Raw genomic sequence first — 24,826 nt, forward strand, 5'->3', positions numbered from 1 at the left:
AGACTTACCTGAGTGATCTTTGTCAATGACGTTAAAGATGATCTCCAGATCCTTTCTGTATCTGCACAGTGTTTCCACCAAAGCTGGCTGAACCTGGTTTTGAAATCCCATACAGGAAACCATTCAGACCTCGGTTTGAGTTAGATTTGGCTAGTACATACTCTGTCGATTAGACTATGTTCCCAGTTTAACTTCTCAAATGCTTAAAAAAAAAAAAAATCCTTATGCTTGAGTTTCCTGGAATGATACTTTGTGTCTTGCCCTGAGGAATAATCAGCTAAAACCTGTCACTTTCAGATGGTGGGGCATGGGGGGAAGGAGCCCTTCACACCTCCTACCTTCAGTAATTATTTGTGGAAATACGGATAATCTAGGGAAGATGCTGTACACCATGCACTCGTACAAAGCTTGCACTGTGCGTAAGTGAATGGATCCTGCTGTTTAGAAAAATGATGGAGACAGCTAAGTACCGAAGCACTATGCGGCCACTCAGTACCAGCTGGCCTCTGTAGAAGAGACCTCAGCTACCATTACACATCTGAAAGTCCATCTACAAACGTGACTCCCTCCTACAGGTGCCTGAATTGGCTCTGGAGCACAACTGAAAAGCTCATCTCAAAGAGTGAGGGGTGAGTGCTCTGGGTAGGATTTGTCGCGTCTCCTCAGCTATGTTGCTAAACGCCCTTGAGAATCGACGGAAAGTAAGCAGCAGTTCTAGCATGTGATTCATCCAACCTATTTTAAGCATTACCTTAGCAGGGAATGATGATTCGTACCCTAGCAGTGCTCATTTCCCTCCAGTGACTATAAAAGGAAGCTCGGCAACTAGTTCAGCTGTAGATGTCTACCTGATTGGCCAAACCACTGTTTTATGCCTCAAGTTGCACCAAAAGCTGTTCCTCCAAGACTTCCAAGGAGGCGTTTTCCTCCTTACCTCTTTTATAGGTTGACCTATTTTCAAATCATAAAAACATGACATGAAGTCAACTTCGCCATCTGCGTTCATCTGTGCTAACTGAGACCGCAGCATCCTCCAGGGCAGTTCCAGCTGTAGGACAGACTCCATCGCTGCAGCCCAGTCATTGACAGAAATCTTGCCTGCCAGAAGGGGTCAGTTCACGGTTACAAGCGGTACGTGACACAGCACAAATCAGTCACCAGCATGCCTTCTGCCGTTTTTAAGAACAGTTGCAAAACATAAACATTTTCTCCTAAGCCCGGGATAAAAACCCTCATAACAATGAGCAGCGGGGTTGGACTAGACATTTCCACAGGTCCCGTCCAACCTCAGCAACTTTGTGATTCTATTATGATGTTCAGCATGTTTTAATACCCTTTGAGAAAACCAGATTATGCCATGAAGAGTACTTCAGATTTGAGCTGAGCTACAAGTATAGAGACCTATGTCGCTGAAAACCCAACAAGGCAGAAATATGTTAAATGGTTGTTCAGTGGCCAAGGAAAGAGTACCATCACTTCCTGATTGCCCTTTTAGGGGCACCAATGACAACCCAGTCAAGTGAGAAGCCGTCATGAGGAAAAGTTGTATTTGTGCTACAAATCACGAACTCGTTGCTCCTACATAGCAAAGTTCATGTAGCAACTTACCACTGACTTTTCTTCAGCTGATGGGTGAGCGTGTGTCTCCTAATGGCACAGCCAGTCAACTGTACTCCGATATCTCCCAGACTCAGAAGGAGACAAGTTCCCCCTCACCTGAGACCCCAATTCCATGTCTGACATCTGAAGACACTCCTAAGTGAAGGTGGTGACCTTTGAGCTTCTGGGGCTGGATTTGTCTGCCCAAACTCTCTGCCCAACAACGAACACCATTTACTTACTTATTTGCCCATGTGTTTCGGTTGTTTTCTACCTACGTAAAGCTTCATCCCCTCAAGTGTTTTTCTGGGGCTAAGCCCTTGCTAACACCTATCCTCCTCTCTGGTCAGGAAGAACATAAGATCAACCAGCCTCTGCTGCCCTCCAGCCTTACACTGGCAGGCAGGACCCCTCTCCATGGGGTTTGTCCCCTCTGCGCCCCCCCCTCCCCCCCCCCCGGAAGCTGTTCTCCCCGTGGTGGCAACTGGACAGAGAGGTAGTGTTACCTGTGCCATTGAGGTCATACTGTGCAAAAGCACTAGTGAGTTCAGGCCTGTGAGCATAAATCTTCTCTCGTAAGGACTTCAAGGCAGATGATTCAATTGTACCCACCCTAGGAGGAAAAAAATGCAGAGCAGATCATTAAGGATTTAAATCCTCTAGCACTTTATGCTTTTCAACATTCATTATCAAATTCTTATATCCTTTAACATGTAGTATGTTCAGGGTCATCAAAAGACAACACTGGGGGAAAAAACCAAACCAAACCAACAAAACAAACAAAGCCCCATAAGAATAATCTGAACTTACGAGATAATCGAGTTTATGCAGGTAATTCTAAGCTGCTTTGCTTTAGTAAATCTGACCACACTGATAGGCACGGCAAAGCTGTCGTCATAAACTTTGGACTCGATTCATAGCAGGATTTGTCCAGATTAACGCTGCAGCCTTAAAGCAGACCTGACAGACAGGCGCAGGCCCTTTACAAGTCCCTGACAATTGTCTGTTCTAACCCTTTACCACGCCTAATTACCTTTGGGAGTTTCTCAGGAAACCGAGTTAGAGTACTTAGAACACATTTTCTCTACTGTATTAATTTTGAAATAGTAAACTAGAAAAGCGAGGAAAACCATGGAAAATAGGTGCCTACTTAATTATTCAATCAAACTATAGATTTCTGGCAGGTACTCACTTCTGGCTAAGTGAGTACACGCTCACTGCATACAACGCACAGCTTTACCTCTCCTGAAGATTCTGCCTGCGTGTGTACTTGCTGACTCGATACTGTACAAACCGAGGAATCAGTTCAGGATTCAGTTTGATGTATGCTCCCCGGTTGCTCCCCTCTTCGTAATAGTTAGAGGCAGAAAATATAGTGATAACCTGATCACAGGAAACAAAGAAACCGGATTGGCTAGAACAACTTTTCTTGAGACTGATTTCTGAGACTTAGAAAAACATGCAGGTTACAAAATTAAGTGTTTGCATATAAAACCAGAGATCAACAACTATGTCGTTCACCAAATTGCTTGCACTTTTCGAGTCAGAGCTCGAGGCCTCTATTTTTGGCCTGTCATAGGAAGACTTCAGAGGGCAGTGTGATATAACATGCTGTTAAACAGAAACCTCTTTCTGAGATAGACCTGGTTTTCAGGATTCTCGCTGGCCTTCTGATACAGCATGTCAGAAAGCAGGGCCAGAAGGGAAATGGTTAAGTTAAAAGGCTTCTAGAGCCTTAGAGCATCTCTTGCACTGTATTTACACATAACTCCCCTCGGGGATTTTGTTGACGTTCATTTGTTTTCACACGAGTAATAAGCCAGTCCCCACTCCCTGAAGCTGTCAAGAATTTTGTTTGTCAGAACTCCATAATTCATTCTAATATCTATCTAGCACACAATTCCCCCAAACCAGTTTTAAAGAAGCCACTCTTTTTTTTTTTTTAATTAAGTTTGCAGACAAATCTACTGTGGACGTGCCTGTGAAATTCACAGGAGAATTCTACTTTACATGGAAGCATCCTACCTTCCCATCGTGACTGATCTCATAACCTTCCGGCTTAAATTCATGAGACCTGATGAGCATCTTCAGATTATACCTTTCAAACAGCTTGGCAGTGACATCAGGGCCAAAGTAACAACCTCCTCCTCGACGCTTGTTTGGTATACAGCCATTTTGGCTTCTTGGATCACTCCAGAGAATGTCAAGGATCTGTAAATAGCGAACTCAAGCAAGTGAGGACCGGTAGTAGGTGAGGACTGACGGGCTATGGCTGTCTGAAGTACTGGCCATGGCAAAAGCCCCACAGTACAGGGAGAAAACACACCTGAGCTAACAAGCAGGTCTCGTGTTTTCTTCCTTCCTTTCAGCAGGGCATTCTTTTGGGCTGAAGCTTTTGTTCTACTTTTCTTAAGAAACATTATCTAGATTTTGGATGAACTTTTTCAGATTAAATATTATTTCAGAAATGTACCTCCCTTTACAGCTGAAGTTTCCAGACTCGGGTAGGTGCATCAGGAATGGTACCTGGTACCTGGGCTATTTCAAAGAGGGCAATAGCTGCCGCCTTCGCATGTAGGTGTGAAGAGGCATTTTCTATTTCCCAGCACAGACCTGATAACCACGTGGGTCGGTGGTTTTACCTAAACTAAGCTTGGGAGTGCCTGCTCCAAACATGACAAGGGTTGCCTTTGGCTTTATTGTCTTGGGTTAGCTCATGTTTCAAAACAAGATTTTACGGACGTGAGGATGAATTATCATGGTTTAAAGTCACCTAACCTACTAATTCTAGTCAGTAACAAACGTTAGGCAAAATATGTTTGTTTAAACCTCACTGGACAACGTTTACGCTAACATATTCCACTTCACATTTGTGAGCGTGGCTCAGTGGAGGTTTGGTTAGCTGGGAGAGTGTCAGATTTGAGGGGCTGCTTGTGCCCATTACATTAGTTTGTAGGTCAGATATGTATCTTGGGAAATCACATTTTCAGAGATGGATTTGCTTCTCAAGAAGCAAAACAAAAGTGTGTGCCCCTTAAAGCAGCTGTCTGAAGAGAAGCTCAGAAAAATAAACTTATACACAACTCAATTTTGAGCTTCTAAATTGCTGTGCAAATTAAGCTTTTCATATTGTCACAATTTCTTACATCACAGCATGACAAGAGCCCCATATTGCCTCTAATATTCAAGAGGAAATGAACAGTCAGATGACAAAAAATTCCCACCCTTGAGTAATCAGCCTGTAGGTCTCGGGAGTTGGGGTTTTTGGGACAGTATCAGCATTCAGCTGCCAAAACCACAGCCAAAAAAAGGTGCTCGCTATCACCGACAACTGCAAAGTCTGACCTATTTAAACGGACAACCACGTATGTACCAACAGATCCAACCACATGAGGGCATGCAAACACATCTCATACCGAGCAGTTTCCTCCTCCTCCTAATGGCTAAGGAAAGAAAACACTAGATAAATTGTACTTGTAAGGTATAAAAATCACAAGCCTTTATTACCAGGTCTACAAAAAGCATCCAAAGAACTAATAGCTGGCTACTATACTCCCAAGAATGATGGGTTTCTTATTAAGAGACAGTCCCCTCAGACTCCAACGTACTGCCTGAACGGAGCACCTGCCGGGTTTGTGCGGGAGGGGTTCGATATCAGTCTGTCTTTGGTTTCACCTACTTGTTTCCATTCCTTCACGGTGGGGTCTGAAGGCAAATTTGAGCCTGAAGGCTCAGAGGAGCCCGATGAAGAGATGCGTCGTGTTTTCCCTGCAACATTCTGGTTAGCAATGTGTTTACTGGGTCTGGTTGTGGGAGTTCTCTCCTTCACTTGGTCCTGTCTGTCCCTCACTGATTTTGGTGGCCGCATCAAAGATTTCAACTTTAAAAAACAAAACAAAACAAAACATAGAAAGAGTTACCAGAACATAAAGATGATACAGAGATGTCAGCTGAAAGGCACATCAGTTCCCGTTTCCTGTAGTCAATACTGAACTCTCATAATGTCCTGAACTCACAGGTTTGGTGGAAGCTGCAGGTGTTTGGCACTTGCAGAAATTTTGCTTTGTATCTATCAGCGACCAGCCTCTTCAGGGCTGCTCTCGTATTCTTATCAAGACACACAGACTCATTCCAAGCCACAGTCAATCATAAGGTCTCACTATACAGCGAGTACGGTCTGGGCTCAGGGCAGACACTTAAGTACCCAGCTTCACTGGAAACTGAAAATATACATGTATACTGTACTGAAGATGGAACAGCATTCACTACTGCTCTGATACAGTAGCATGCTGCTAGGTTAATTTGGCTGAAATCAATGGAGTATCACCAGGATAACAGTGAAATTGATGAAGTATTACATCAGGCCCTTTTATTGTTAAATCAACCTCCTCCAATAAGCATGGCATTTGCTTTTTTGGAGCTGTGTGCTATGGCTCTGTGAATGCCCATTAATACAGACTCTTCTCCAGGGAGAATCTTTTCTTCCCATTTGAAATTTTCTCATACTAGCTCATTTTTTGAACAAAAAACCCCCAAAAACAAACACCCCCCCCCCCCCCCAAAATTCTACTCTTTAACAGAAAAGGACTGATGCAAAACACTGGGTTATTCCCCAGTGCACTGACCAGTATTTGAGACCTGTCAGTTGCTAGCTGTACCAATTAAAATACATCAGTTGGCCTTGAGTGATAGCGCCCTGAGTTGTGGCCCACACATGTCTCATTAGCAACGCTCTCCTGTGGCAGCAACTTTGACCTGTTAATTCTGCATTTCACAGATACCACATCAGTAACACACTGAGCCCAGCCTTGGTGAAAGCATGGGCAGGGCTGAGCTCACAGTTAAGACACCTACATCTGTAGTTGGCACCCAATTTTAGTGTACAGTGGTATAGCCAACGGAGCCTAGACTCAGATGACCAGAAGTATTCATTGCCCTTTTTCACATCTTTAAGAAACAGAGATACACCTGACTGTCCTGTAAAGCATTTATTTCTGTATTAGAAAACATGAGGATGAGAGAAATAGCTCTAGATTCCACAGACACTAATGACAAGATACGCAAGGTTGCTTAAAACATGTATCCTGTGCCATGTGGGATGCTCTACCATGTCTGTGAATTAGCATGAGGTGGGCAGATATGAATCAGACCTAAAGGAGACTGGTGGAGGAGACCTGCAAAGAAGACTTTCTCCAGAGGCAGCCAGAGGCCAGAGGGGACATCCCTCTGCTACAGGGTGCTTCCACGAACGGCACTGGAGACCTATGACTGAGCAATGATAAGACCTGGATCTCCACCAGATCTCCTGGATCTCCGTTGATTGTAAGGAACCTAAGCACCCCATTCACAAGCAGACATCTCGATTTAGTTGTCCAAATTGAGACCAAATCCCACACCATTTTCCACTGATTTGAAAGAGCTGTGTTTGCTCACCGTTTCAGAAAAAAAATGGATGTTTCTGTTTTCTAAATCCCTGAAAAGCAGTAGTTTGTTTTCTCAAGGCCAGGTCCTGAACTTTGATCCTGCTGGAAAGGCTTTCCCACACGTGCAAAGCTCAGCTGCTGCCAAGGGAGCGCTTCACAGGTGGAGAACTTCCCACACACAACAGATGGCAGAAGCACAGCCCCAGGACAAAAGGCATTGCTAAAAAGATGTGTCTAGATTGACTTCTAAAGTGTTTAGAAATGCCTGAGAATTAAGTACTTTTCATACTTTCCGGCTAATGCATCGTCACGGCAGGAAGGAGGTATCCAAAGTGTTTTTAGCTATTTTGAAAGTCAAAAGACCCATGTTATTTTACAGCAGCCAAACAACTGGCTCCCAACACCTACTGAAACCTTCCTTCCTAAACACTGATTTTGAAGAAAAACAAGACTCTTTTTTTCCTTACGTGCCTTAAACAGCAGCCATTCCCTTTCCTAATGCAAACAACTTGATCTTAGCATTTGTACTGCTAAATTTTTTAAAGAAAACAAAATTACCCCCACATGAATATGATCTCTTACCTTATTTCTCTCAAGCGCATTCAGGAAATCCAAATCTGTGGTGTCTGAAATCCCTCCGTGTAGGATAAGAACTTTGCTATCAATTATAGTGGCGAGGGGAAGCCAGCTAAAGACGTCTCTCAGAAGACACAAAATCTGTTTCCCATGGTCCTGTAAAACATACTCTTATATTAGATCCTATTTCTGGCAGATTCTGTTGCTTCCAAGTTCAAGATTTTCCTGAAGTGTCTGCCACAGTCTGTATGAACAGTTCCGTCCAGGTGACACCCTGAACTGCAACACTGACAAACATGTTCTGACCTTTACTTTAGGGCCATTTGATTGTCGCTATAGCATTTCATTTTCCTTTCACGTGCACCTCTTTTTGTGTTCTTGAGTCGCCTTATGGATGTTATTTATTTCGTCCCATAGATCTCTGAGCATAAAAGGCTAAGACTTAAAATTGTTTTGTCAGTTATTCCACTTTCAACTACATTACTAAAGTCATTCCGTACTAGACCTAAATAAACTGGTTGGACGCTTCCTTGTTTACACAGGTTTCATTTTACATGTGCAAGACTTCAAAGAAAATATAGGAGGAGGAGGAATCTTACCTTGTACTTCTTTGAAACTTCTTTTGTGAAGCCATATCTGAAAATAGGACAACATCATGAACTGGTTTTCAGTATGCCCCTTCTGCATGATTTTCTATAGTGTTTGCCAGGAGTTTTCCATCCCTCCTTTTCTCCTGCCATTCTGTCTCACCTCTGTTTAAATGTGCTTTCTTCTGCTCTGTCTCGAGAATTGAGTTAAACTGATTTCTTGTACATACAAGAGCTCAGGAACAGAATCCAGACCAATAATTATTGCGGCCTTTTTCCCATCTAAATGAAATAGCTTAGCAGTTTTACCTTTTAGATACCGGAAAGAAATTTCAAAGGAACCTAACTGATGATGGGCAAAAATTCCTACAAAAACCTCCACAGAGTTTTTGTTCTAAATCACTCAACTTTTTATTAGACAGTGTCATCTATCATGTCTTTTCCCCCACAAGGGACAAGGATTTTGATACCTCTTTCTTTTAACACCAAGATATCCTTGGTGCAAGGGGCATTTTCACAACACCCTAACACTCAGCTTTCAAATTTACCGATGTGCAGCACTGCTAATCAAAAGGCCCGGCAAAGAGCCATACACAGGAATGCATCTTTGCACTCCGTACCATCACAGCCTTAGTTAATATTTTCCACTATTTTGGGTGGGAATTTTCCTACCTTGTAGATAAAGTAACTGATCTTGTTTTATGTTTTTTTTTTTTTAATTTAAGCACTGAAAAAGGAAGTATCATGTGAAACTGACTCTCTTATGTGGATCATTAATAGGATTTGAACCTGGGCCTCTAACCCAGGTTTATGCCTGGGCTAAAGAGCAGTATATTCTGTGTGCACACATCAAATGATAGAAGGTGTACAACAGGTTACCCACCAGTCAGTCACCGAAAGACTTACTGGGGCGGATGAGAATTGTAGGGACCAGGACTGAGGAGTTCTTCTCACGTCTGTGAGATGATTTTGTCTACAAGTCACACTTTCACTACAGCCAGAGACACTAGCTGTGCTCACTCCCTTGGCAGTGCTGTGTGGCTGAGTACAAATATCTGTATTAGAAAAGAGGGTCTCAGCTGTTCCTGCAACGGGGTAGACTACCACCTCTCAACTAATGGACCTCCGCAGTGTAGAAGCTAGGATATTTACCAACCCTTGTGTTTGCGAAGTGACATCTTAGTCTAAAGTTAAGTGAAGTATCAGCTCCTGGTTTACTGGTTTCATTATGATGTATACTATTATGTCTTTTGCTATGCTGTGGAAAAAGCCAATGCTTTAACTAAAATATAATCCATCTGTCCCCTTTCCCCAAATTTCGTACTCTGGAAGCTGCACTAAGCCCATTGACTTCAAGGGCTTGTGATTAGGTCAGAGACGAGACATGACTCCCGTTCAAGTGCCTGTGTGTAATGAGGATGTTCTTTGCCTCCCTCACACATCTTGAAGATGCAGAGCTACACGTGAATACATAATAAAACATTATTTCTGTTTTAGAGTGCCACAGTGGCTAAAGCAGCATTCAAAAGCTCCAACATTCCTAGTGAAAGGCCAGATATTCCCTCCCCCCGGCCCCCTAAAATCTACCTCAGGTTCATCATGTAGTCTTCATGGTTTCCTCTATTCAGGTGTAAATCATTGGGGTAGATAAGAAGAAATGCAAACAGGATTATAAGTATTTCCATAGAATTTTTCCCTCTGTCAACAAAATCACCATTGAAGACATAACAGTTTTGTTCTGAAGGCAGACCATTCTGCAGAAGGAAACAAAAACAAGGACATTTAAAGACGCTTCTATGCTACTGTAATAAAGGAAATAGCATTTCAAATGAGATCACATTGCTAGAATATCTGCAAAAAACCTGCACAATACAGAGATCTAAAATGCAGCATTTCTTTATTTCTACTGCTTAGAACAAAAATCTCCATATCAGACATCATGACGGCATTATGGTATGAGCCATCAGAGAAGAGATGACCTCTCTGACTGTTCTTATGATGCCATCTCTAATCCTTTCCTCTACCTATTAAATCATGTTGAAAGGGACTGATAGGAACAATATTCTTCTAATAAAATATACTTTTCTGTTAATGCAACTGCTGCCAGGAAGTTATGCACTTGCAAATAGAAAGGAGTTACTCATTTTGAATGGAAGACGAGAAATCCATGAAAAATGATCTTCTGACAAGTCTGAAGGTTCTTATGTTTCCTTACACAGTAAGAAAATGGATTTCATATATTTACATTGTTTGCAGTGCATGCTTCTAAAACTGCTGAGAAAGACTGTAATCCAGAGGACATCAAATCTTAATACAGAACTCTGAAGAACCTTGATTCCAGTTGCTTTAATCCTGAAAGCACTGCTTGAATTTTACTCACATTGCACTTTGACCCCGCCCAGGGCAAAGATATACTTTAACGCTCACAAACCTGAGAGGCTGTACATACAGGTATTTCTTACCTTATTTTTTTTTAAGATATAGAGCAATGCTTTATTATGAATGGTGACTTATCAAAAGCTAGTATTGTGAATTGATGGTGTGTTTCATTAGATTAGTTATCAACATGTCAATGAGTGCCACCAGCTTGCAGAAAATATAACAGCAATTATGTGTAGCTTCATCATTTCCAGTGTGTATCAGAAATATCATTTCAATTTTGACTTGCCAGAAAAAGGAAACCTCTATTTTCACAATTGGCATGCACAGGAATTATCAATAGAACATCTATAAAATCACATTACAACTGTGGAAGCCACTCTTAGCTGGTTTGGCAGCATTGCAAGACATCCCACTTCCTGAATACAGCTACTGCGTCAGAGTCCAGCACTTCCTATGTTCCTATGGCATTCCCTGGTGTACTGCCTTAGCAGGTTTATTGCAGGATGCATGATTTGGCCAGAGACTCAATTAAACATTTAATTTCAATCCATTAGGAAATCTCATTTTTGTCCCAATCAGCGTCCCATGCTGTTATGTCGGGATGCAGTAGTGAATCCTGGTCCCTCGATTCCCACAGCAGCACAATCCTGACTGCTGTAAATACAGCTTGCTCGGGTTTTGCCACAGCCTCTCCCTAGCTCCCTCCGAGTTAACTTAGAAGAGGCGTGTGGTTGCTCTGTGCTCACAAGAGTGGCAATTTATGAGACTTTGCTAATGCAGTGGATTGTAGTGGTTTTAAAAAAGAAAGGACCGTTTTCAGGAGTGGAACAGACAGGAGACACTCAGCAGCAGCTCCTGGAAAGATGAATTCATAAAAGCTTTGCCTTAAAACCAATAGGCATGTGAATCACCAGCAGATTGTCAGTATACACACAGCCACTCTAACTGCAGTCCTCATGGAAAAACAGATCTACTGAAGCACTCTCCAGATTCTATCATTCTTCTTTTGGAAAAGCTTACCCGTAACTCTTAGTTTTAAATGAGAGTTTGTTTTGGACTTCCAACTTCAATGTGACATTTTAGTTTTGTTCCACACTCATGCAAAGTTTTTATTTCCTTTTCTGTGGTTTCGACCAACAATAAGAGCAAAACTAAATTAAAGGCTGTTGCAGCCTCTGACATGTCAAAGAGGCGAACAAGGCCCTCTAATGATTAGCAACTTGCTGCTGGGCATCATTACTGTATCTGCTGGGTTAGTGATTAATTAACTTCCGTTTGTCGTTTGCATTTTCTACAGCTCCAGGCTATTTCTATCCATAGCATCCATTTAGCAATCTAACTTAGCAATACATAATTTAAAATTCAAGGGTTTCAAGGAATTTCAGGAAATGTTGTAATTTAACGGAGATTAACGCAGGGACCGAATGAACCTTACAAACTGGCTACTGAGAAAGAAGTAATTATCTTAGCCTCACCCAAACCTGGTTTAAGAATTATACACACTAGCACAACCAGCATTGTATCGATAAGCTGTAGATTGCTAGCTTCTGTGTGTTTGCTGTTGGCAGTTTGTAAAAGTGTGATAAAAGTTCCCTGGACAGAGCCCCACGCTCAAGGCACCTGGTCTGCATGCAGGCCTCCAAAATGCTTCAGCACCAATTTCAGCTCTGCACGGCTCTACGCAGACCTGAGATCACTACACTCTTTGTGGCACTGTTTAGGATTGCACCCTCTTGTTTAAGGTTACGGGTGGTTCATACCAACTTGGAGGAAGAAATCCCTTCCAACTGAAACAGAGTTAGGGAAGCAGAAAAAAAATGAATCCCAGAGGCTGACTGGGTTTGCTGCTCGGCTGAGCAAACTGCTCAGAGGGGACAGAAAATACTGTGTCATTTAATTTGCTTCTAAATAACTAAGCAGCTCTATCATGTGCTCTCTATTTTCTCAACCACTTTGAACTGACAAAACATTTGTCCATTTTATTCGGTTTGGTGGAAGGACTCCCCTAGAAGCTTGAAAGAGAACGACTGCGGGTAAACTCTAGTGCCTGAAGTCAGTGGGAGTTTTGGCTCTGATTTTACTGAAGTCAGGATTTAGTCCTTGCTTTGAGTTTTTTTTCTCTTCATAACTTTCATTAGAGGGGGGAAAAAAGAATCATCTTCTATTTACTCCAAAAGAGTAAAATACAGGCTGATTGCAGCTGTAAATATAACTATACCTGAGCATTTATCTTCAAAATAGTTCTTTTTCCCATTCCAGGTCCTGCGTATGAAACCGATCTGTATCATACTCTTATTCCAGTTTCAAAAAGGAAGATTGTCTAATTAAAATAACAGCTAAAAGACTGCAAGCCAAGGACCAGCTAAATGTAATTGATTGATTAATAAGAAAAGCAGAACTCTGTAAAAAGGTCTGATTATACTTCAACAGGCTTCAGGTATGCACTTGGGCAAAACAACCAAGTCTCCATTCAACAAGTGTCAGATAAAGTGTGACAAACTTGGAAGCAGGGGGGAATTACATCATTTAAACACCTGGTTTAGCTCACTTCATTCTCCATTCAGTGCAGATGAATGTATAAGGATCAGACACAAACCCTTTCCCCCGGAAAGCTCAAATCAAAGAGAGTATCTGCTAAATGAAAGGTGGTGATTCATGCTAAAGATAAATGTGAAACTAAATATAGGAAATTTCCCACATCTTCAGTTAAATATACAATTGTGGAAAAGATAGCCTGGAGCTTAATTTTTTTCACATCAGTAAAACAGAGCTATGCTTTTTTAACATTAAAAAGTGAGCAGCTGTTCAAGGATATGTAAAGGGTGCCCAAGGTATTTCTATTTTGTGCAGACTACGTGATTGCTTCCAAGACTTCAAAAGCTTTTAAACAGATAGCACTCTTTTTTGTTTCCTGTAAAGAAATAATAATAAAAAACACTTTACAGGTATCAATGGAAGGCCTAAATGAAAGCTTCTGCATTTTTTCTGGAGGGCCAAAATTATCCATGGTGTAGTGTTACATCAGGAACTAATTTAGGTCCTGAGTTTAGAGGACTTTAGTCAAAATGGAATATAAAACAGTGGCAGGACTTTGGAGACATTGCAAGGAACCCTCTTAAGTTTTGGTTCATGATCCAGTTCAACATTTAGGAAGAGAAAGACCTCCTGGATCTCCTCCTTCACAGTGAGCAGGAGGATATGGAGAAGAAAAAGCTACAACAAAGACACCATTCAAATTGTTCCAGGATTTGTGTGTCTGGTACATGCACACCGCATGTACAGTTCTAACAGTGATAAATCTATCAGACATAAATACGTGTTCTTAACAACAAGTCATGAAGAGAAAACGCTACATCACAGACTGCCTACTTACCTTATAGAATATCAGCAAAAGATCATCCAGGTTTCCATGCAAATCTCCTACAGGAAACAAAAACAAGATTTTCTTTTTTTTATTATTATTTTCTCATGGAGGAGGAAAAACTGGAATTATAAAACTGGAATTAGTTAGTCCTAACAAGTTTTTCCTTCTGTTTTCCTTAGTAATTTGCCTTCTGTTAGGATTAGCTTCATTTTAAGGCACATGCTGAAGCTGCTTGTAAAATCTGGCAATTAAGTACTTAAAAGAGTATACAATTGTCTTGCATAAAGTTTTTGTCTTTCCAGCTGGATCTGAAGATCAGACCAGTCACAGAGCCAAAGGTTCACTCAGGGAAGTGGGAGTAAGAAGAACAAACATATTATGAACCTGAAAAACAGAAAGTGTCACTAAAAGACATTTAGAAATACGATAGACTTCTACATACTAACAGGTTTAAATTTACTAAGTAGCCCACTATATACAGCACAATTGAACACCTGTCTGATTCAGGGCCAGGTTTTGATTATTACAGGCAGGATTTGATGGAGAGAGTCAAGAACTGTCCATGCTTGTATGCCTCAGTGCTAAGGCCACAGGAATGACAGATTTGGCCCTTTCCGATAGGTTTATTTTGGAACGGGCGGGGGGATTTCACCCCAACACAAAGGATCACTGCAGCATAGCTCCCCTCTGCATATGACTGAATTTCATGCTCACAGAACCAACCTTCTCACGTCTGTGACTCACCACCACAAAGCCACAGAACCGTTCCAAAACCTATCTTGTGATAATATGCTTTCACCACCAATGAGTAGGAAAGAAGTGACATTTTTACCCTGTCTACATGTTTTCTGTGCCACTTTTTATTAATTATGAGCCTGTTGAAGTCATTCTAAGGAGTCCTTCAAGCTATGATAGATTTTCAGCACTTAAGTGGATGCAAACATTTCAGATGCATATTTAATCTGCATTATGAATTTGAAATTAAAATAAAATGGGGAGAGGGATACCTTATTTTAAGGAAATCAACATTTTGGACCAATTATGTCTAAAAATTGGTCTTTCGTCTTCTGCAGGGGATCTTTCTGGTTACAAAAGCTATTAGTTTCAATGGCAGGAAGGGGACCCCTTTACATGCTGCTTACACAGTGCAGATGCAATACAAACATGAGGAGGTACGTTTTGCTTAGTAAGAACATGCTGTGTAGCGAACAAGTATGAATCCATGTTTCCTTGGTTTGCAGAGAAGTTTCGCTCGTTCGCTTAACAAATTATTGGTTATATAAAACCTCATTTAAACAAACCCTTTCCTGGCAATCAAAGTAGGTGCGTAACCACATCTTAAAAAACATTATTTGTTTTGCACGTGTCATAGTACCCTTCCTTATACCACTTTGCTATTACACACACACACACACTGCTAGCTGTCAAGAGTTAATGTCACCATTACTGTTTTGTTTTGCAGCTACTGTGTTCTGTGGCAAGTCAGGATACTGCATCCCTTTATGAAAGCATAACAAAATAGACGGGCAATGAGCTCTTAGTTCTTTACCTTGTGACACATCGCATCATTCTGTGAGACTAATTTGTTGGTTGTATAAAGACTGATCCATCTTCTTGGGTCCCTTTAGAAATGAGGGTTTATTATAATTTCAATATATTCTAGATAGTCATGTTGTCAATGAAAGGTCTTGTTTGCCACCCCTATTAAGCCCTCATTAAAATAATTACTGAGTAAATTATAGTGGTAAAGTCTTTTTCTCAGTAAGAGAAGAAAGCGGTGACACTTGCAGCCAGTGATCAAAATTCTCGGTGGCATTTTAGAGATGGAAGTGCAGGAATATTTAAGCTACACTGCAGTGTTAGCTGAATTAATACTGACTCATTCAGAAATGTTTAATGAGAAAAGGAAAGAGGAGGTGAGGGACTTTCTTAAAATATACTTAGTGTGACTCAGGAACCTTATTTTTTTTGTTTGTTCCAATCTATGCATTTGTGGGGGGAAAAAAAAAGAAGAAGAAAAAAAAAGCATCGAGAACTTTCTTGTAATGGCAATATTTGGAAACGTCTGTATCATTCTCTAACCAGTTAGAATATCAACCCATAGCCCAAAGCGGTTATCTTCTCTGGCACCTTACCACAGACAGTTATCTCCTTGGAGTAGGAAGTTGAAAGATGGGTGATATTTGGCATCTCTTTGAGAACCTTCCTAGTTTCACATAGTAGTTGCAGTACATAGCGGGCATGAAGCAGCTGTGAGAAAAAAATGCAGGGAGAAAAGGGAGACTTATTAGAAGTAGCAATATGTCTGTCTGCTTTGCTAATATCAGACACGTATTGCCAAGATTATTTATACTACAGACCTCCAGACATGATTACAGGCTGTACGGTTTAGTGCTGGGAATTAGGAGTGTTCATAGCTTTGCACTTGCTTCCCGGTGAATGGATATAGAGCCCTTAATGAACTTGCTTTACATATTTTCCCATTTTGTTTCTAGTGTACTGTTTCTACTCTTCCCATCTACAGAAAGGATAAGAGACTGAGTAATACAGCACTCAGAATCATTGCATAAGGTCATCTGTTCAAAGTAACTAGGGGGGGGGGGGAAAAAAGGATGTAGTTCTAGCTGTGAGTTAAAAAAAACAAAACAAAACAAAACCACAAACCAACCAAAAAACCCCCGAAGGCCATAAATGATATTTCAGCAAATTGCAAAAATAATGAGAGGGAAACTCCAGCAAGGGTTGCCTCGTTAAGAGTTATCTTCCTGTTCACTGTGAAGATGTTATGAGAATGCAATATTGAAGCTTCTGGTCTCTGCTAATGTGTTTTATGATAATTTTGTCAGTCAGTGATTTTTAAGGCTTTTAATTCAAACACAACTCTGAGGAAGTTTGGTAGAGGAGATAGATGAGCTACAGACCGACTTTTCAAGATTCATGTTTTTAAAGCCAACAAAAAAGGCCAATTACATATAATCACTTCCTTAATGAAATGCCAACCACAGTGAGAGAAGAGAGAGCTGACAGTAAGGTGAAGTCTGGGTGGGCTCATTTATCATGTGCTTTACATTTTACTACTTTTAAGATCAGCCTCCACAGAAAATTACAGACACACTCTCCCCCCCCCCCCCATTATTTAGTGAATTGAAAAGCAAGATAGACCCTTATCCTTTATATACAGTATATTGCTAAACACAAGTGACCACAAGTTCAAACAAAGCTGTGCCATATAATGCCTCCCTGCCCCACCCTCATCTTGTAAGAGGGCAGCAAAGGGGCTTGCTCAGGAACACAGAGAATCAGCAACAGCCTTTTCAGTGCCTTGGCAGCCACAGACAGCAAGCTCCTGAGATTTGTGCTATCACCCTGTTCTGCTACATTAGCTATGCTTCATATTCACTCTTCCATTATGGTGGTGTCTTGCACACTGGAACGAGGTGATTAACCCTTGTACCTCAATTCCTCTAAAAAGAATGGGGTGGGGGAAAAAAAGAAGAGGACCACACAAGGAGCACTTTTAACCCAGAAAAAGATGATAACCAGTTTCTAAGTTAGCTTAGGACACCTTCCCCAGTCCTGCACCCTCACTGATAACCCTGGCCTTGCAGCCACTAAGGCTTCCCATTTCATGATCACTGTAATCTCAGTGCTAGAAGAGGAGGTCCCCACTAATCCCTGCCCCCTCCCCAGTGCTGTCTCTGGTGGTCACGCAGCCAAGCAGTGGATCAAATCTGGGAACTAGTCTGGCTGAGAACTGACTGCTTTTGATTTTGTTGTGTTAGCTTCCAGCCAGATCAGTTTCCCAAGACAGCTCACCATGTACCTGTATGATCACATGGGGCTAGCAGGAAAGGGTAATGGGATGGGAAGGAAGGGAGAAATATCTCCTTGGGCACCAGTTTAGCCTTACATTGGATTCAACTGATTGTGGAGCTACAACTCGACAGAGATGTAAAATAAGTAAAAAGAAATCAAGCTAGTTGCAACTTACCTGTTCATTCCTGAAAGCATGAAGAAGAGCATTGGCATCTTCAATAGTAAGGGGGAATGAGAGTCGTGGTCCATAATAGGAGTCTGGAACATCAATCTTCCTTTCAAATTCTGTTAAACATAAGCCTTCATCTACCACCTGAGAAACACTAGGGCTGGTGAAAATGTGAGAAACTGGAACAAGAGGGAAGAAAAACAACAATGTAGAAACTCCACCAGTCCCCGATAGGGCCGTAACAGCATGACCAGAATCGGCTGAATGTAACTGATGCTTTACTTGCTGCAGTATTACAGTGGCTAACTCCTGCCTTGTATAGTGGCAGAGATCCAGGTCTCCTCAGATTGTTTCACAATACTAAAACCAACCAACCAACCCACCCCAAAAAACAAGCAAAAACCCAACTAAATGAAAAAACAGGCGAAACCTCTGTCCCAACAGCCAGTAGCTGTGGTCAGGATGCAAAATATTTAGCACTGAAGTTGTGGAGCAATCTGTTCTCACAGGTAATGAGAAACACAACCTGTTACAGACTTTCTTCTCCTTCCCCAACAAAGCAAGGAGATTCAAAAGTCATGGCTGATCATTGAATGACCATCATTGTTTAAGGTTCAATATTACACTTTTAATACAGGTTTTAAAGATTCACTTTTATTGCTTTTATTTTCTATGTAAAATTTTTAGGCTAAATGCCAGCAGGTCAGTGATTATTTAAAAAGTCATCAACAAAATCCTATTTATTCACAGTGGATTGCAAAGCACTCCTTTCTGATACAACTAGGACACAATGCCAGCTTGTGGTTGGCTGCCATAAAACCACTGGATGAAATAAAGTAAACAAAAACACAGCGGTAAAAGTAGAGCATAGCTTCTAATTTTCCTGGAACACGGAGAAAGCAGGAACATTGCTAATTGCTTCAATCCAATATTTTCTTGAATATACCCTTGAAATGTAACTGAGTGAACAGTAGATTTCACTGTTTTCTTCTTGCAGATTGTCTTTATCATATATTATACTAAAAGAGAGAACCAGACCCTAGAGGACAGTGTTCTGGCAGCTGCTGTTGCAGAGTTGCTCTTGTGAGATGATTGTTGTAAACACTTTTTGCTGGGCTACAGGTAAGTTTTCTGTAATCTTGATTAGATGCAACTGGAAACAAAAATCTATTATTTATTGCCAGAGGAATACCCATGGCTGTGACTCAAAACTCATAGCAGCCAAAACCAGCATGTGGCCTCATAAATTATGAGATTCATAAAGGCCAGCTTGTCTTGTAACTGGATAAAATCCATATTAAATAAATAGATAAAAATACACTTTTTGTCAGCTCTGGATTATAAAACCCCCTTTTTTTATCAGCTCTTCTGCTGTGAGCTGATTAGCACATTCAGTATACAGCCATGTAAATGGATCAGTGCATCAAGTAACAGCAAGGTGCTCAGGGTTCACCGTTTCCACCAAGCACAGTCTGATTTGTAGTCTTCCACCACAGTTACAGCTTTGTCTGGCCAGATGCCAGAATGTCACCCATGGACTGAAACTGCTGGTTCCCACATACTAATCAGCCAAGCATATCTGCATCAAGTCTCTTCCCAGCTCTAGCAGCAGGTCTCTGGACAGCACCTCCCTCTGTGCCCTACCTCTCAGAAGCAGGTGGGTGTAGACCACAGAGCCAGTTCCTCAGATGACCTGAATTCCTCATTGCTTGCCTGTTCTGGCCAGAGGCTCTCCTAATCTGACATGACTCCTTCGGAGTCAGCGGTCTTCTCAGCATTTCAAGCCAGGCAGACAGCTGCCCATGCCTGCTCCTACTCCAGCCCTCCCTTCCTGCATGCAGCAGGCTACCCTTCCCTTTACCTCTGAACATGAACCTGCCTTCCTGGCAGCCTTGCTTCCTTTTTGGCATATGCCCAGGCTGAGAAACCAAATCTCCTTCCCTGTAGGGCATATCTCTGCAAAGTACACCCCATTTTCCACTTCTGGATGAGTCCTCAAAAGCCAGTCATGGTCATTAGCCTTAGAATGCGCTTACATCTCCTCAGGCAGTCTTTTAGCTGTCAAAGGAGTCAGTAATGGATGCCCTAATGCAGCCTGGGGATCAGCATGCTGGCCGACAAGTACCCCAGCTCACCACAAGCCCCAGGGAGGACTAATTCTGAAAGATTCAGCACCATTCTCATTTTAGTCATCTTCTAGTCAAAGCTGTCAAGGCTCTTTCAGTTCATATTGAAAGACAGGGACACAAACTCTCAATGTGCCTAGTTCAGGCACCCATCTTAAGACAGAATGAAATACCCTCTGCCAGTATCTGCATCTCTCCACCAACTACAGAGAGCACAGGGAATGACCTGCTTTGTACTCTGACACCAGAGGTCTAGCCCAAGCTCAGTGAGTTGAGTCTTCGCTATTAGCAGACCCCATACAACTACCCTACAGGACAACAGCCATATTCCACGTTAAACACGAAAGCCCAGAGCTACATGGAGTCCGTTTGGCCACAGAAGGCCCAGGGACCTGGTTCTCCTGACAAGACCACCTCGCCACAGGAGTTCTTCAAGGCAAGTCAAAGACACCACTGCCAAGGATACACTCACTATCAGGGTAACAGGGAATCAGCTACTTCTGCAGCTCTGAAATAAGCTCTCTGTTCTGCCACCATCCGTGTGCCTTCAGACTAACTATTGGGGTACCTCAGAGCACCTCTGACTCCTGAGGAGTGCTCTTACATCTGCCAGATACTGATCCCCAGCCATCAGGTCAAAGCCAGATGGACCTTGAGCCCACTAAGAGGATGAAGATTTCTGTAACACTCCAAACATATATTCCTTCACTCCGTTCCTGGCACTGTAAGCTGCAAGCAGCTGTGACTTATTCCTCACTGAAAGAATCGCTCTATGCAAAAAGCCTTGGAAGGGTGTTAATGCTGTAAGGGAGGCATCATGGGCAGTGAAACTGTGGAAAACAGCACTTTTTTTTGTTCCCTTTTGAAGGAAGGCTCCAGGAGGCGTAGCTCCTGCCCTCGTGACCTTGAGAGGCACAGCCAGGGGTGCCTTGGACTCCCAGTCCCACCACTTTGCCCAGGACATGTTTGCAACCTTCTCACCCTCAATTCGCCCACAAAAGAGTGAGTAAATGGGTCACCTTTTGCTGGAAAAGCAGTTTCCAGATTTCTCTGACCAGAGATCTTTCAATTGAAAGGCTGAATAGGTATGCAGATTTTTTGGGGGATGGAGGGAGAAAAGTGTAAGGTGGAAAAGTTTTTAATTCTTACTTCCCACAAACCCTTGGAAAATAGCCTTTAATCAGAAGCAAAACAAGAACAAGACACACGGCTATACAATATCACAATCACAAACTGCACTGACATCTTAAGCAGGATGAGAGGATGAAAAAAGCTTCAGGGTACAACAGATAAACAATCACATCAAAAGCACTACTGTGTTAATGAGATGGTGGCTGCTTTCTTTCTTTGAAAAATATATTCTGAAAAAGCAGATTAAAAAGAGGAAAGTGACAAGATGAATAGTGGAGACTGAGTGGTTTATAATGTAAGGAAAAACACAGATCACAAAATCTTCAGGTAGCTTCCTCATCACATACTGAGAACAGGCAACCTATTCTCTGGTAAGAATATTATATACTGTCTTCTTGGAGAGGGCTTTTGAACCATATGCTATTACTCTAATTTAAGTGAGCACACACTGATGAAAAAAAAGCCAGAGAATCGTGGGTTTTAGAAAATGCTTGGGAATAGCAAAGCCAATTTGAAGCCTCTCTGCTTGTTATGTTTACACTCACCGTGGCTCACATCTTAAAACCGTGATTCTGCAGAATTGGAAGCAGTTCACTGAGAATCACTTTATTGAGCACTGAGTTTGCTTAAATCGGTGGGGCTAGCATGGGTGCTGCAAAGGTCACTTAGAGGGGCAAGCAATCGAGAGCTTGAAGTAAAGAATGCACACAGCCAGTAGTTGGACAAACATAACCACAAACCACAAATTTGATATGCAAATTCTCAAAAAAACCCCTAAGTCAGCTCCTTTGCATAGGTGACCTGGGCCATCTCTCTATTAAACATGTACCTTACAGAATCTTTCTGTTTCTTTTTGGGTTCTGGTATCTGTAACACGGGGTGTTAGAAAGGGGGAAATTACAAACCAAGACAAAAAAAAAAGCCTTTGGGGCAGTTATCAAGCCTTAACAACTTCAGTCCTAACAGATGGAAGTTTTAAGCAAGCAAGACAAAGGGGAGCTTTACCATAAACCATACACTTTATCATGTGTTTCAGCCTTAACCACGTCCACAATTCCCAGTATCTGCAAGACCAAGAAACAGGTCACCCATGCAGTGGTGACAAGGGGCAGCCCACAGTACCCTCTGTCCCTCCCTGTGCACAGGTGGTGCCTGGATCTCCACCTGCCCATGGACAGCCTATGCATGTAGCAGTGTACCCAGCCATGTCCTGAGCCCTAGCAAGTCACCTGAGGCACCTCACTCACCTTTGTTCCTTCTGTCAATAGACACAGTTAATAAAGGCGGATAAATCATATCTACAGTGAGCAGCTGTAAAATTCCCTTTTAATATTATAATGAAAATAGAAATTAACACTATTTTTCCAAATCTCAGACCTAGTGCTACTATTTTCTTTCCCACTCAGCTGGAAAAGCTGAACTGAGGTGCACTATCAGCATGTAGAAGAAGTAGATGAAGTGAGCAGTGTCTGATTTTCTTTGAGTTTGCCAATTCCTTCCCAGGAAGTTAAATGACTAAAGCAGATATTTTTTCAGAATACAGTGGCAATGGAAAAAAAAAAAATCAAAGGAAGGACTATTGTATCATCTGCCTTGGCTTTGGAGCAAGGCTCAAACATAATTTCTTTTTCTGCAGAGCACAGAGAGCATTAGGCACTCTAAAGTATTTAAGAGAGGAAAAATTGCCATTTCTAATGGTTGTCATTAGAACACTGAACCACTTACAGTTTTGATGGTGGTTTTATCCTGCTATCAAAGTGTCTTGTGCAAATTTTAATTGGAATAACCTGTGGCTCGACCAGATGAAAGAGAAAGGACATTCTCCTGTAATTCAATAAGAAAGGGACAGCCTCCTTTTTAACTCCACTGGGATTAGATCTAGTCTCAATTTGTTCAGGGAAGTCATGTTTGTTTTCTGGACTTAGGAAGTCACTTTCAGTCTGTCCTTCTGTTGAGCTTGACCTCAAAAGTAAGTTTTGTCCAAAGATCTCAAAATACTTCAAAAATTAATGTTATTCTTTGAATAACTGAGCTTTAATTGAGATGGTTTCTAAAGATTTATCTCCAGCAGTTTAAATTTATTTCATTTTTAATCATTCACATACTGATACATGTTTTGCAGTGAAATCCAGAACAAATTAAATTAAAAAGTGGTCCAGAACTGCTTCAGGGAAAAAAAAAAAAAAAAAAAAAAAAAAAGAAGAGGAGCAACCTTTTTGATTACACCTGCCCTAAACCAACTAGACACATTCTTTCTGGATAATCACATCTCATAGTTTAAGAAAACATGCATAGGAAGCTGTGAAAATTGGAGTCCGTAAGACTACCATGAGAACAGCTTAAGGGCAGTAACATATAAGGAAGCACTCTGAGCACCTCTCAGTATTCTCATAAGGACAACAGGTATCTGTCCTGTCTTACATCTTGACTCACTGAGTAGGTATTGAGCAGAGTCCACACTTACAGGATCAAATTCTTATTACAGTATTTGTGAAATCAAACCTCAGCCCCAGCACGTGCCATAGGCTGTAAACATCACATTGAAAATTAACTTTCCTCACATCAGGTTTTTCCAACAGAATCTCCATATTACTTTGATTTTTATCCTTACCTGAATCAGGATGAGTACAGTGATCCAGCATGAATGTAAAGAAGTTGGATAGCTGAGTACGGAAAAGAAAAGAACAAACACACACTGATCAGTTTAGGGGATCCAACAAACATTAACATTCTCTTTCCTTACTCAATTACTAGCAATTTCCCATTTAGGGGGATCTAAGACACTACTGTATGTTCCATAGCATCAGCCTACAATAATGACACAACTTGTGTCCTACTACAAAAATGACTTACTCTTTTCCTTCCTTGCTATGAATTAGCAGATTGACACTATATGAATACATACATACATACAAAGTTCCAGGGCTGTATCAATGCTGCTGACATTTTTGGGTGTAATTCATCTTGCCCATCATGCAGACTATTTGCCTAGACTTCGTTTGTAGTCAATAGAAAGAAACTGCTACAATGCACCGAACTGACTTTAGACACTGGTGCTTAGGATGAACACAAAGCCCTAGAAGTTCCTAATTCCCTGTATTGACCCTAAAGTAAGCCTAGGCTGACATGCTGAGACATTGATATCTTTGTTGCACATATCTTGCCTCACAGACAGAGTTAAGATCACCCATAGTGGGATGACCTGCAATCCCTGGCTAACAGAGCTGTTCTGCAGGAACTTCTAACCTAGATATGGTTGTACGGGCAGAATGGTGTCTTGCTGCTTACGTAGTTTTTTTTTTATATATATATATATATATATATATATATATATATATATATAGACACACACACCTCCCACTTAATTAGTTCATGTGTGAGGCAGGGAAGCAGTTTTATTATACAGGACACAGCTTTGTAGGTAGAAATAACCACATACCCATTCTGTTTATGCAACTTCAGTCCTCTGGGGATAACATAACTGCTTGTACAGGAGAAACTGAAGATTACAAACCTGTAGTTGATCTTGCTCATCAGCATATTCGATTGACTGAAAGATACTCAGAGAATAGCGGCGCCTCATCTCTAGCCGGGCCATTGTAAAGCGGTACCAATTCTGGATGAGGATAGCAGCTCTAATGACTGTCAAAACA

The 24,826-nt window shown here is 41.5% G+C and overlaps 1 protein-coding gene across 4 annotated transcripts in view; it reads right to left on the reverse strand.

Moving 5' to 3' along the window:
* Positions 1–24,826, reverse strand: part of PPEF1 (protein phosphatase with EF-hand domain 1) — a 43,394-nt gene that overhangs the window by 1,445 nt on the left and 17,123 nt on the right. For all 4 annotated transcript variants that reach the window (XM_076356753.1, XM_076356779.1, XM_076356770.1 and 1 more), the window contains exons 3-16: positions 24,688–24,815; positions 23,785–23,836; positions 17,923–18,095; positions 16,067–16,181; positions 13,941–13,987; positions 9,773–9,939; positions 8,198–8,234; positions 7,605–7,754; positions 5,279–5,479; positions 3,625–3,810; positions 2,840–2,982; positions 2,106–2,212; positions 935–1,098; positions 9–93 (exon numbers count right to left, since the gene is read on the reverse strand). In XM_076356753.1, coding sequence (XP_076212868.1) covers positions 9–93; positions 935–1,098; positions 2,106–2,212; positions 2,840–2,982; positions 3,625–3,810; positions 5,279–5,479; positions 7,605–7,754; positions 8,198–8,234; positions 9,773–9,939; positions 13,941–13,987; positions 16,067–16,181; positions 17,923–18,095; positions 23,785–23,836; positions 24,688–24,815 — 1,755 coding nt within the window. The remainder of the gene's footprint in view (positions 1–8; positions 94–934; positions 1,099–2,105; positions 2,213–2,839; positions 2,983–3,624; positions 3,811–5,278; positions 5,480–7,604; positions 7,755–8,197; positions 8,235–9,772; positions 9,940–13,940; positions 13,988–16,066; positions 16,182–17,922; positions 18,096–23,784; positions 23,837–24,687; positions 24,816–24,826) is intronic.

The sequence above is a fragment of the Aptenodytes patagonicus genome, chromosome 1 (genome assembly GCF_965638725.1).
Source record: "Aptenodytes patagonicus chromosome 1, bAptPat1.pri.cur, whole genome shotgun sequence".
NCBI lineage: Eukaryota > Metazoa > Chordata > Aves > Sphenisciformes > Spheniscidae > Aptenodytes > Aptenodytes patagonicus.